At 32.0% G+C, this 12,002-nt stretch overlaps 1 protein-coding gene across 5 annotated transcripts in view; it reads right to left on the reverse strand.

Annotated features, from left to right (window-relative positions):
* LOC106471206 (maleylacetoacetate isomerase-like) overlaps positions 1-12,002 on the reverse strand; it is a 39,031-nt gene that overhangs the window by 4,537 nt on the left and 22,492 nt on the right. For all 5 annotated transcript variants that reach the window (XM_013931796.2, XM_022399832.1, XM_022399833.1 and 2 more), the window contains 2 exons: positions 3,576-3,653; positions 3,011-3,137 (listed from right to left, as the gene is read on the reverse strand). In XM_013931796.2, the coding sequence (XP_013787250.1) occupies positions 3,011-3,137; positions 3,576-3,653 (205 nt within the window). The remainder of the gene's footprint in view (positions 1-3,010; positions 3,138-3,575; positions 3,654-12,002) is intronic.

Genomic DNA, 12,002 nt, shown 5'->3' on the forward strand with positions numbered 1-12,002 from the left:
GGGAGCAATGTACATATATTTTGTAAGCCACAAAACGTTTTATAAACAGATTACATTTCACTGCATTATTTACAACTGTGTCACTTAATGATTTGGGTAAAGGTGATAGATTCATTAATAGATAAATTTATTGATCTACCCATAAAAGTACAAAATCAAACATTTATTGCTAATAACATTAAAAACATATTCAGATTTGCTTATATAATAATTATACTCATTTTGATATGTACATTTACAAACAAATAGTAGGTATTCCAATGTGATCTAATTATTAAAGTTGTGTTGCTAATTTTTATCTTTATTGTTACAAAAATAAATTTATTATATACTTTACAAATCCTGACTTATTTTCTTAACATATAGATATATTGATGATTTAATTAGTATTAATAATCCAGTAATAAGTAATTATATTGGTAACATTTATTCTACAGGTCAAGAACACCTTCATTTTAAATACTGAAGCTTATTATGTAGATTTAGATATTAAGATAATTAATAACTATATCAATATTTGTGATAAAAGAAATGATTTCACTTTTCAAATTTGTAGAATTCCCTCTCCAAACAGTAATGTACCAACAAATGACATACAGAGTGTTATACATCCACAGTTTTTTAGGTATTGTAGAATTTATAGAAATTTACAATTCTTAAAATAAGCATATTACCAACTCTATGAGACAAGTCCTGATATGGTGTGGATCTCTTTAGAATCATTGGAGATCCAGATAGTAGCATGGAAGTGTAAAGGATAGGAACTTTACTAATAATAAAAGGTTAGGCTTAACACAGTAGTATCTTGGTATTTATGTCTAAACATTATATTGGGGACTTGAATGCTAACTTCAAGGGCAGTTTTACTGTCCCCCCGTTGATGTATTGTATTCTAATTATTATCTTTTTTACTATTTTTGTTTTTCCAGTTTTATATATTCATATATTTTTTGTGAGAACGAGAGGTGGTAAAGACGTGGGACATCGTGGGCTAGAGCATCTACATCAGTTCCATTTTATTTTTTCTAAGCATGTGAGGCTGGTGAAGTTGAAGTTAAACTAGATAGACAGTCTACCCCAATGTAATTTGGGGCTTACTTCAACCGGTACTTCAAAAAACCAGGGCACATTACATAATGACCCACCCTATGATTTTTGCCCTGCTGTTGGATATTTATATGTGTTTTTATTATTTTTAAGTATATTTTTCAGTTGTTTATTTATGTACTTTTCTTTTTCTTCTCTATAAAATGAAACTTAATTATATATAAGAAAATCAATTTATGCTAAACATCAATGTTATGAAATAAATGTAAAACCTTATGAGATCTACAAGTTCCTTATTGTACTACACAGCCAGATTCTTTGAATCAATACAAAATTAAACAGAAGTTATGAGACTGAAAATAATTTAATTTATAACATATATTTGTTCTCCCCAACTTTCACTGGATCATATCTATCTCCATCCAATTTAAGCTCCATCTAAATAATTTCACATAAAATAATAATATCTGATGAAAGAAAAATGTCTATCGTAATTCTAAAGAAATGGACGAAATGTGAGAGAGCACACCACTAAAGGTGGATGATTTTCTTCCACTGTCCACCACTGCTCTTTAATGAGTTTGTGAATTTCAGAGGTGTTCAAAGGTGTAAATAATGTGCTTAAATGCTGGGTGAACACTTCAGTCTGTTCTAAGTTGTTGTTTAAGACTCATAATGTACGTAAATTAATATTTAAAATTATAAATGGACTTTCCTCTACGTTAAAATACTTTTATTTGTGAACTTTTTAGGAAACAATGAACCGAGCGATAAAAATTCGTTAAACTGTGGAACACTGCTTTAAAATAGGTATCTAGGCAACAGTCACAACAATAACCGACATCTCGTATTAAAGTTATTAAACATATAGAATTATGATGAATATAGAATATAAATTGATTGTTTCGATATAATAGACATAAGGAAAATACAATTATAGATATTATACTTAGAATTAAAAATATGTTTAAAATAAAAGATGCTATACCCGTTCCTATGTGCTCGTGGGTCATATATAAATACACTTATGGTAGCTGTAAAGCTACCTATATTGGTAAAACTATGTGTCGTCTACAAATACGTGCACACAAGCACGTGGGAATTTCAGCTACAAGCAGATATAAGCTATGTAATCCACCGGAGTCTTGTATCCACTGCACAGTAAGAATAACAACCTCCCTAAACTTCTAGAAAACTTTAAAGTTCTTAACTCCAGAACCACAGATTACGAACTCTTTATTAAAGAAAGCTTCTCCATTTTCAATGATCACCCAACACTAAATAATTACAGCAACTCCTTCCTGTTGTCATTAATGTAATCAATTGTGGATTCTCAGTGCTTTTATTTGATATGTATTATTATTTTAAACACAAGGTGTTTATACTTATATTTAAGCCTTTCACTATAATGGTTTCTCTTACCAATGTTATATATTAAACATGTGTATGTTTTATCATACATTCCACTATAGTGTTAGCATTTAAGTTTGTTCTTTCTAAGCTTCCATTTGAATACAAAACTCCTTCAACACACAAACAACCTACACAAACACATAAAAATCACAGCTGAAAATGAAAATAACTACTCAATAATATTTTTAAACATTTACAAGACACGAGCCCCCAAGACTTCTCTACAAAAATTTATAGAAAAAACACAAACTGGTTTTCTAATCATGTAATCCACGAAATGCTAAGCATTCTTAAAATCTAAATACACTATTAGATTGTTGAATGTTAATTTAAATACTAAAACTTTCTTTAGCGTTAAAAATTGTGTACTTGTAAATGATTGCACCAATGATCAAAACATTGTTACCCATTTTTAAAAATTTCTTCCTTACTGTAAAATTTATAACTTTTAATAAAATAATATTAGATAAATAATGATGGGATTCAACAAGATGCAGATTATAATTTCACTGAAACTAAGCTATATAATTAGAATGAAAACAAAATGAACCTGTGAATCCTTTTGTTATCCAATATTTTCCCCATTCTGCCTTTTTCTCATCACCTACATACTGAAGCACAACAAGGTTTTGAATAGGCTGAATATCACAGGCTATAGCATTAGCAACAATATTCACCTGCAATAAGACAAAAACACTCAAGGTTCAAAATCAAACAAGAAAGAAGTGTTTAAATTAATTCTATGGATCATATAAAACAAAAATGTGTACATGTACAACGTACTGAAATAGCACAAAGTATATTGAAAATGATACTATATACTTTTCTTTTTGACAACTCACTTTACACCAGTCAGGCAGAATAGGGTTAAATTATTGTACAATATAAAACATATTACCAAGTAAGGAATCTTGTTTGAACAACTTGGGCATAATTACATCATAAGACTAGATGGTATACTGTAGCAACATAAATAATATTTCTGTCAGGAATAGTTTTTCTTCCTTACATCTTCGTCTATACTTCAAACACAAAATTACAGATATTTGAGTTTACATAATAGCTTAAGATGATGTTTGTAAACAATAAATCTTACAGTTATGTTTAGAGTTTACCTGTGCTTTCATCAAAGGATCAACAGGCAACAACTTATTCTGAGGGTATTCTTCATCAAGGTAGTTGATAATGGCAAGCTGCGAAATACAATGAATGAGAATAAATTTTAATTCCAAGTAAAACTCTATGTTGCAATGCATATAAATTATAAAAATTTCCAACACTCTAACCCCAAACCTGGCTATCTGATAAGACCATTTACAAAACAAACAGTATCTTTCAAAAATCGTACTTGAAGTTTGCAAACAACTGGAAGAACAACTTCCAAATTAAAAGGTAAAGGAGAAACATTTCGTTTTCAGACCTTGTGGTTCAGTGGCTGTAAAGTACCTGTGATGTTGAGCTCCATTATGGGAATTTTTGTTTTACCCTCAGACACCAGAATGTTTCACTGTTTCATTATGAGGGCTATCTACACTAGCCATCCCCACTTTAGCAGTGAGAGACTAGAGGGAAGGCAGCTAGTCATCACCACTCACTGCCAACTTGTGGGCTACTCTTTTAACAACAAACAGTGGGATTGACTGTCACATTATAATGCCCCCATAGCTGAATAGGGCAAGCATGTTTGATGGGATGAGGATTCAAACCCACAAATTGCTGTGGTTTTATACTAATAGTTTGGAATTCAACCCACAAATTGCTGTGGTTTTATACTAATAGTTTGGAATTCGAACCCACAAATTGCTGTGGTTTTATACTAACAGGTTTCAATTTGAATGCTATATTATTTAGTTCTACCTCTTAGATTATTGATTATTTTCACTAATCAGTGATAGTGTTGTTTCTAATGTTACTTGGAAGTACAAGATATTATATCACTTGCATCAATTATTCATTACAAGTATGACAGTAATACTTAAATCTTTTACACCCTGAAGCAAAGAAAACAGTAAAATATTATAGATTACCATTTCTCTACTACTCTGTATTTTAGTTATTGTTGTGTGGAACACATTTAAACAGATTGTTTATTTACCAGAGATAAGAAAAAACTGGTATTGAAGTTGAAACCCAGAAAATGTTGAAAACATATGATACTTATTAAATGCATTTCCTCTACCGATTTAAATAAAATTAAAAATTAAACACATTAAAGTATTACTACCAATTTTATATTTCTTACCATTTGGTCAAAGCTATCATCATTGGGCAATTAGCATTATACAAATCAAATCACTATACTATAATATGCGAGGACACTTTTTGTTTAATTCTGTATTTGATGAGGTATCCAATACATACAGAATGATACAATTTTTATTACTTTCTTAATGCCATACAAGTTTCATCATTTAATTTTCAACATCATTTATGAAAAATTACTGCTTTGGTTCTAGTTTGCTAAGAGCTCATTACCTCTTTGAATCAGTATTTTTCTTCTTTTTTGCTTTCTCTTTCTGAATATCTACTAACTACTGAAGAGAACACTTATTAGATGATTTTGTCTGTCTCACTTGAACATAGTTTTTTGCTTTAACACCATCTTTATGGACTTTTTCCTGGCATATTTCTTAATCTTTTAAACTGCATATTGCTTTGACTTCTTAATACTCTTGTACTTTATACCAGCACAAACTCTTAAGCAACATTTTATATGCTAGTCCATAAACTAGATCCTTTCAAGTAAAACGTAAGGTTGCATTCGTTTTCTTGTTTCTTAATCAGTATTTTGTGTCCTGTTAAATGGCCTGTCTTTGGACTGGTAACAATTTCCCTAACACTAGAATAGGAATCTATTTGAGGACAAGGAAATTTTGATGGAACATAATTTTTGACAAAGCCATATATCTTGATCATTTAAAAACTGTAACCAAACACAGATCACCATCTTTTACCAAAAACTTACAAATCTTGTCAAAAATTTAAAAGGAGAGCATGTCTTACAATACCTTTTTCATACTTCTATCATCATCTTTTGTGAATTCTGTTTTCACCTAAGATCACCACAAACTTAGCTAATTCCCATTTTCGATTCATGCTCACATTTCTATCTCTGAAAATTTCCTGAATTTTTGTAGAAAGAAAAGCTGTCTTCTACAAGCAGGAAACAATGATAGAACACAGAAAAAATATTAGAGAATCTTTAAAAAGTTATAGCACAGACTAACAGCCATTGATGAGGGGCAAAATGTTTTTGCACAGTAAACTTGATGTTCACTGGTTTATAAAGGGCAAACAACCATTTTTAAAGGTATCTGAACATTTAAAATTATCAAACATATCAACCCATCTGTTGAATGGCTCACAGAATATCTGAGAAATGTTATGAATGTGATGGAAACTTACAGTATCTATAGTCAATCAATGTGGAGCTTGTTATTAAATATTTGTTCCAACTCCTTATGTTCACCCTTTTATTACACTAAAATAATCTATCAAAACTGAAATTAAGTTTCTCTGCAGAATACCATGATCATTAAATAAGTATGAAATATTACTGAATAGTGAAATGTCGATGGATACAACACAAGCAGAAGGCTCAATCATCACTTTCTGAATGATATGAAAAGAGGCTAATGAAAATTGTTTTTGAGTTGAAGGCTGTACTTTCATCAACATCTCATAAAAACATATTAACAGTAGCATCTTGAGATCTTTTCCCAAATCTACAAGTCAATTTTACGAGATGCAATAGAACTGTTAGCTGCCAAAAGGTCCAAGGCTTTTTTTTTTATGTTTTACTGTGTATCAGATGTGTAGATTCTTTACAGTAGGTGTCTGTGACTTGTTGGCAATAAATTTCAACAATAAACAAACAGCACACAGTCCACTTGTTTTAAAATAACATATTAAAACAAGTCAAAACATATATAAAAATGTTCATTACACTGGTTATCACAGTTCTATCCAGATCTTTAAATAATTGTTTTTTTCCTTCAAAGTCCCCACAGGCTGGTTCAGTTACTTTAGAACACAATTGATAAGACAAATTATTTTTCTCTACTCTTATTACAATAAAATCTGTGATAATTTCACTTTAAAAGTTGCCACTATACACTCTTTATGGCTAAATTCACAATAACACACTTCAGATCTATCTGTCTAATTAACTATATTAGCTAATTAGCTATAGTAGCTAAAACTAATTAGCTACACAACGTATGATTCGTATACAGTTATGTTAACAAACCTGTGATAAACTATTGCTTCTAAAAATAACTAATTTATGACTTGTGCTATATGTAAATGAAACAGTTGTGTATATTTAACACTGTGGATTTGGCAACTACAGTTAAAATAGGTACCTCCTTATTTATGGCACTGTACATTATGACATTTTTTTGAATTTATAAAATACTGCTGAGATAATGTCTTTAACCAACCTCCCATGTTTCACTTAACAAAATATCAGGGGTTTGTTGGAACATTACACTCTATCCCCACGGGTATCATTTAGGGGGCATGATACAAAATTTTAGTGTCTTACATTCAAAATTTTATTACACTACCTTTAATTTATGTTATACAAATTAGTATTGCATAAAACCTTGGCTAATAATCAATATTTTAATAGTATACAAGTTTTAAGTTCTTAATTCTATAAAGCAATATTTTAAAAAATCCTGAATTTTCCCTAGTGTTATACATGACACATTTTCTCTAGGTATCTTCTCTGTTTTATCCACCACCTTTTTAAAAACTATGAAAATAAATGTAAATTACTCACTATAAAATCTCCATTGCCCATTTTGTTTGGTTACAGAGCTATCAATTAAAAAATCAGATCCCTCCTGCAACACCCACCTGTCACATCCTCTCTTTCAGGATTTGTTAATTGTTCTCTCTTACGTTTAATTATATATTACCTATAACCAATAGAGGCTACAGGAAGGACACCTCTACGAAGAAACCCATCAACAACATGCCTGGCCAGCGTGTTGATGGTAGGCCAAATTCCCATCAAAGAATGAAATGAAGAAACTAAAGGAAGGCCATAATGCTCTGGGCCCTAAAGAGCAAAAGGCACAGACAATTTGTAGCTCAGAGAATATATTTCTCAATGACATGTTATGATTAAATCCAAAAAGGAGCTGTAAGTAGTACTGCCAAAATCATCAGTGATGAAGTTGATTTAAGGAGACTGACCAAAGAGCTAAGAAACATCTCTTGAGACATTGTTGGACAAAATGAAACTCAAAAAAGAAGGACTCAGTGAACTAACGGGAGGCATATGGATGTACGACGTTGGAAAAACAGAAGAGAACACAAATGCAAAAGGCATAGCATTCATGATACATCCAAGACTACATTGAAATATTTGAAACACACTCAGACAGAGTTATATCCTGCAAACTGAAATATCTGGGAGATACATCACTCAAGATAATACAGGTGTATGCACCAACTAAAGACCATGATGACGTAAGGGAAGATCAATTCTATGAGAAAATAAAAAATGGCCACTGAGAAAGACAAGTGCAAATACCACAATTATGGGAGACTTCAATGCAAAGATCAGAATCAAAAATAAGAGTGAAAATACCAGATGTATGAGACCATTTGGAATCGGAGATAGAAATGAAAGAGGCAAGAGGTCATTACTACAATTTGCAGAAGCCACCCGTATGATCATAGCAAGCACATATTTTGAAAAAGCCAAGAACAGATACTGGACATGGGAGACACCTGATGAAAACAGAAAGAACCAAATAGACTTTTTACTAACCTCTACAAGGAACATCATTGAGAACTGCAAAGTCATAACAAAAGTGGACATTGGAAGCAACCACAGAATGGTGAGAGGGAAAATGAAACTGAACAAAAGACTGGTACGTCTAAAGAGAATCCAGAGAAACAAATCTTTAAAACAAATATACAAATGATAGAGAGATACAAGGAGACATTCCAATTACAGCTGAAAAACAGATTTGAAGTGCTTAGTGAGGAACAGCCAATGCCAGAAACTCTGACTACAATACTAAAGGAAGAAATAAGGACAGTACAAGATGCGGCAGCAAAATCCAGAGAAAACAGGTCAGATGCAAAATAACATTTTAAGTTTACAGTGATTTAAACAAAGTTAATAAATTACAATAAACAATAGCCTGCAAGTTACAATAGAATATAATACAAAAGTGTACAGTAGGTGTGTACATCAGTATGTGTAGTTCCTCTTGTAAATTAGCCTAAGTGAATAAACACTAAAAAGTTAAATAAAAATAACTCCAGTTTAGATAGAGTAATATTAATCCTTGCTAAACTTGGTGAAATCCGTTCTATTACTTGGATTTCACTAACAAAATAACAATCACTAAAAGTACTGCAATTCTAAACACTTCACATTTAACACAAAGCAAATTGCTAAATCAATGCTTCATTCTTAAGATATCAAGCCAACACTTCACTCTTTATATGCTAAAAAGTGCTAAACAAGTCTGCTTACAGTGAACACAAACAAAATTGAGGAAAGTTCAAGCATTGCTCAGGCTCCTGTTCAAACAAAAGTAAAAGTACAGGAAAACAAAGCAGAAACAGCAAGGTTCTGTTGAATACTTACAGGCTTGAAAGAAGGAGCTGTGCACATCCCAATATACGAACTGTGTAAATCTCTGTAAAATTTGTATGAAAATCTAAATCAGACTCTTCGTAAAATCTTATGAAAAATCTCTCTTCAGTTGCTACCTTAAATATCTGAATAAACTCTCAAGTTCCCGATGTAAGAAAGCCTTGAATGGTTCTTGTTAGATCAGGTGATTCCAGTTCCAAAAATTACCCGATATGCTAACAAGAATAACTTGGCTCACTAATTAAAGACCGTGTCACTATTCTATTCCTGTAAATGAATCAGATAAACAGGCTTTCACCCTCACTTAACCTAGTTCACCATTTAAAGAGAGTGAAATTTAGTTATTCACTTGAGCACCTTCTCTACATCCAACTAGGGAACTATGAAAAACAGAATAATATTTAAAAAGGAGTGAAAAACATACAGCACATCCAATTACTACACTGTGAAACAAGAAATAAAGGTGAATAAAACCTCACAAATGGTAAAGTTTCTGAGTATGACTTGGTCAAGAGTGTAGTGACTGAAAGTCTTTGAAAAGTCTTTTCACTATAACTGGATAGCAAAATTTGAAAATAATTCCACAAAGAAAATAGCACAATGTCACTATAACAATGTGTCAACAGAACACGTCATCTTGATAGACCATAAAAATGTAAACATTATTATGGTAAATACAAGCGTCTAAACAAAACTGGAAGAAACTCTTCAAGTATTAAACCTGAGAAGTGATGGAGACTCCAGAAATAGCTGTATACACTTAACATGTTAGATTCACGAGATGTACAGAAACCACAATTGTTTTGAACTGTAAGGTCTTAACTGTCACATTTTTAGTCATATTTGCAAAGAATAAGCAAAAGCATAAGTATTCTAATAAATGTGCTATAAAAATGGAAACCAGTTTGCTTGTTATTAAGCATAAAGCTATACAACTACAAGTACTTCCACAGGGTCTTCAAAAGTGTTTTGTTTCTAGTTCTGCTTTTAAAGTTCATATGTCATGCATAATTCTTCTCGTGATTCATGGCATGTGTGTGTTTTACCGACATCATGACAGTACAAATTTCAATGTTAAGCATCCCTTATGTGGTGTCATTTTAGTGCCTATTGACTGACTGACAGACAACACTAATGTATAGTGGTGTAAGTGGTTAAAACAGGTGACCCATCCAAGAGGTTTTCAGCCCCCTTTTGGGGAAACAAATAGGAGTTGGAACTTGTAGAGCCAAACACATTCTTAGGTGTGGTCAGAGGTGATGGCATAACAGGTGAGCAGAGTCAGAGCACAGACATTGTCTTGTATATCTATAGTGGAAGATTTTCAGATGAGGAGACAAATAAAAATGAAAGAATATACATGTTCCTCCTTAATTTGAAAAGGCCAGCCAAGTTGTAAGGCTGTGGTCACAGTCACAGAGAGAGAATTGAAAGAACCTAGGCAGTTTCAAGGAGATTCGAGAAGAACAAATCATGATGTGGTATAAAAAACATTTTCCGTGCCTTCCCGAGAAATTCAGTACATGTGAGAGAAAAAGAATAGCTCTGACTAGACATAGTGATTCTCACTCAGAAGAATGTTTTCTATCAGATAGGATGGTTAACACAACAAGTGAGCAACAACACTCACTGTCTCTCACAGCTCACATTTAGGTAGGAAGGTGTGAACTGGTTACAAACATAAGGCCTTCTGAAAAAAAATGTGAAGCTCAGGGACATAAAAGTTGGAACATTTTTTGGCTTCTTACCCTTTGAACCATTGGTAACTTGTTCACTCTATCATACAACATTAAAAACATATTTTCCTTAATTGCTTACATTAGGTAGAAAATATTCCAACAGCTATGTCCTCGAGCTTAAGCCTCATTTAAGACAGATTTTAGGAACTTGGGCTTATGAAAATGAATGGCATGGAAAAGATCTTTGAACAATGGGAACAAAAGAGACTGATGGCTTCCATGGCATCAGAAATTGATAATAAGGCATTTCTGTAATTAGCTATGGAAGAAGGATATAAACCATGATTATGAAACAAAAAATTAAGAAAGAAGCTTTTTATTAATGAGTTGGAGACACGGCAGAAAATATTATGTCTAATTCACAATCTTTAGAAATGATCTCAATGAGATTTATATTTCACCACGGAAGAGCATCAGTAGAATGTACTGACATGCAAGCCACTCTAGAAGAGAATTTGGCTTCTTGGACCTAACAACAATAAGCTAAGAAGCTATACACATGAAAGGTTAGCGTGAAAAATTGGCATTTAAGAATATTGAAGAGATGTTCCAAGGTGGTAATGAGATCAATTTTCCTTAAGAATGTTGAGGAAAAACCATGGATGAACTGGCCAAAGTAGAGTGATGAAGAGAACCAAGCACTATGCATAACTTATCTTAGCAAGTAACAAAGGAAAAAGTCAGAGAGGAGGGTAAGCAAAAAGAAAAATGTTTTTCCCAGATTGGATCTGGAACTAGGAGATTGGAAAAAGATGGTTATCCAACACTGTGAAGGCATCAATTATGGGACAAACCAAACATATGCAAAGTCACTAAAACATCAAATGATGGAGAGTTTGGGAAAAGCCAATGATCTTGAGTATGAGAGTCTGCCAAAATTATTATCACAATGGGAGCATAAACTCAAAGGTGAATATGTTGAGAATAAAGCCAAAGAAGCAGAGAAACAATATGTGTAAATATGCTAATAACAATGATATCGAAACTCAGGAAAGCTAATATAGTTTTAACATGTGGTTCTCAGCTGGTAATGATATGGGTTTCAATAATTAATGTGGGTTAATATGTTTTATAATATATCAAACTATCTCAGAAAAATGGTAGAATAAATATAGCTTTTTTTGTTATATTCTATCGAACTACACTTATAAAATTATATTTCAAACACAAAAATTCAA

The sequence above is a fragment of the Limulus polyphemus genome, unplaced genomic scaffold (assembly GCF_000517525.1).
Source record: "Limulus polyphemus unplaced genomic scaffold, Limulus_polyphemus-2.1.2 Scaffold4471, whole genome shotgun sequence".
In the NCBI taxonomy this organism is placed as follows: domain Eukaryota; kingdom Metazoa; phylum Arthropoda; class Merostomata; order Xiphosura; family Limulidae; genus Limulus; species Limulus polyphemus.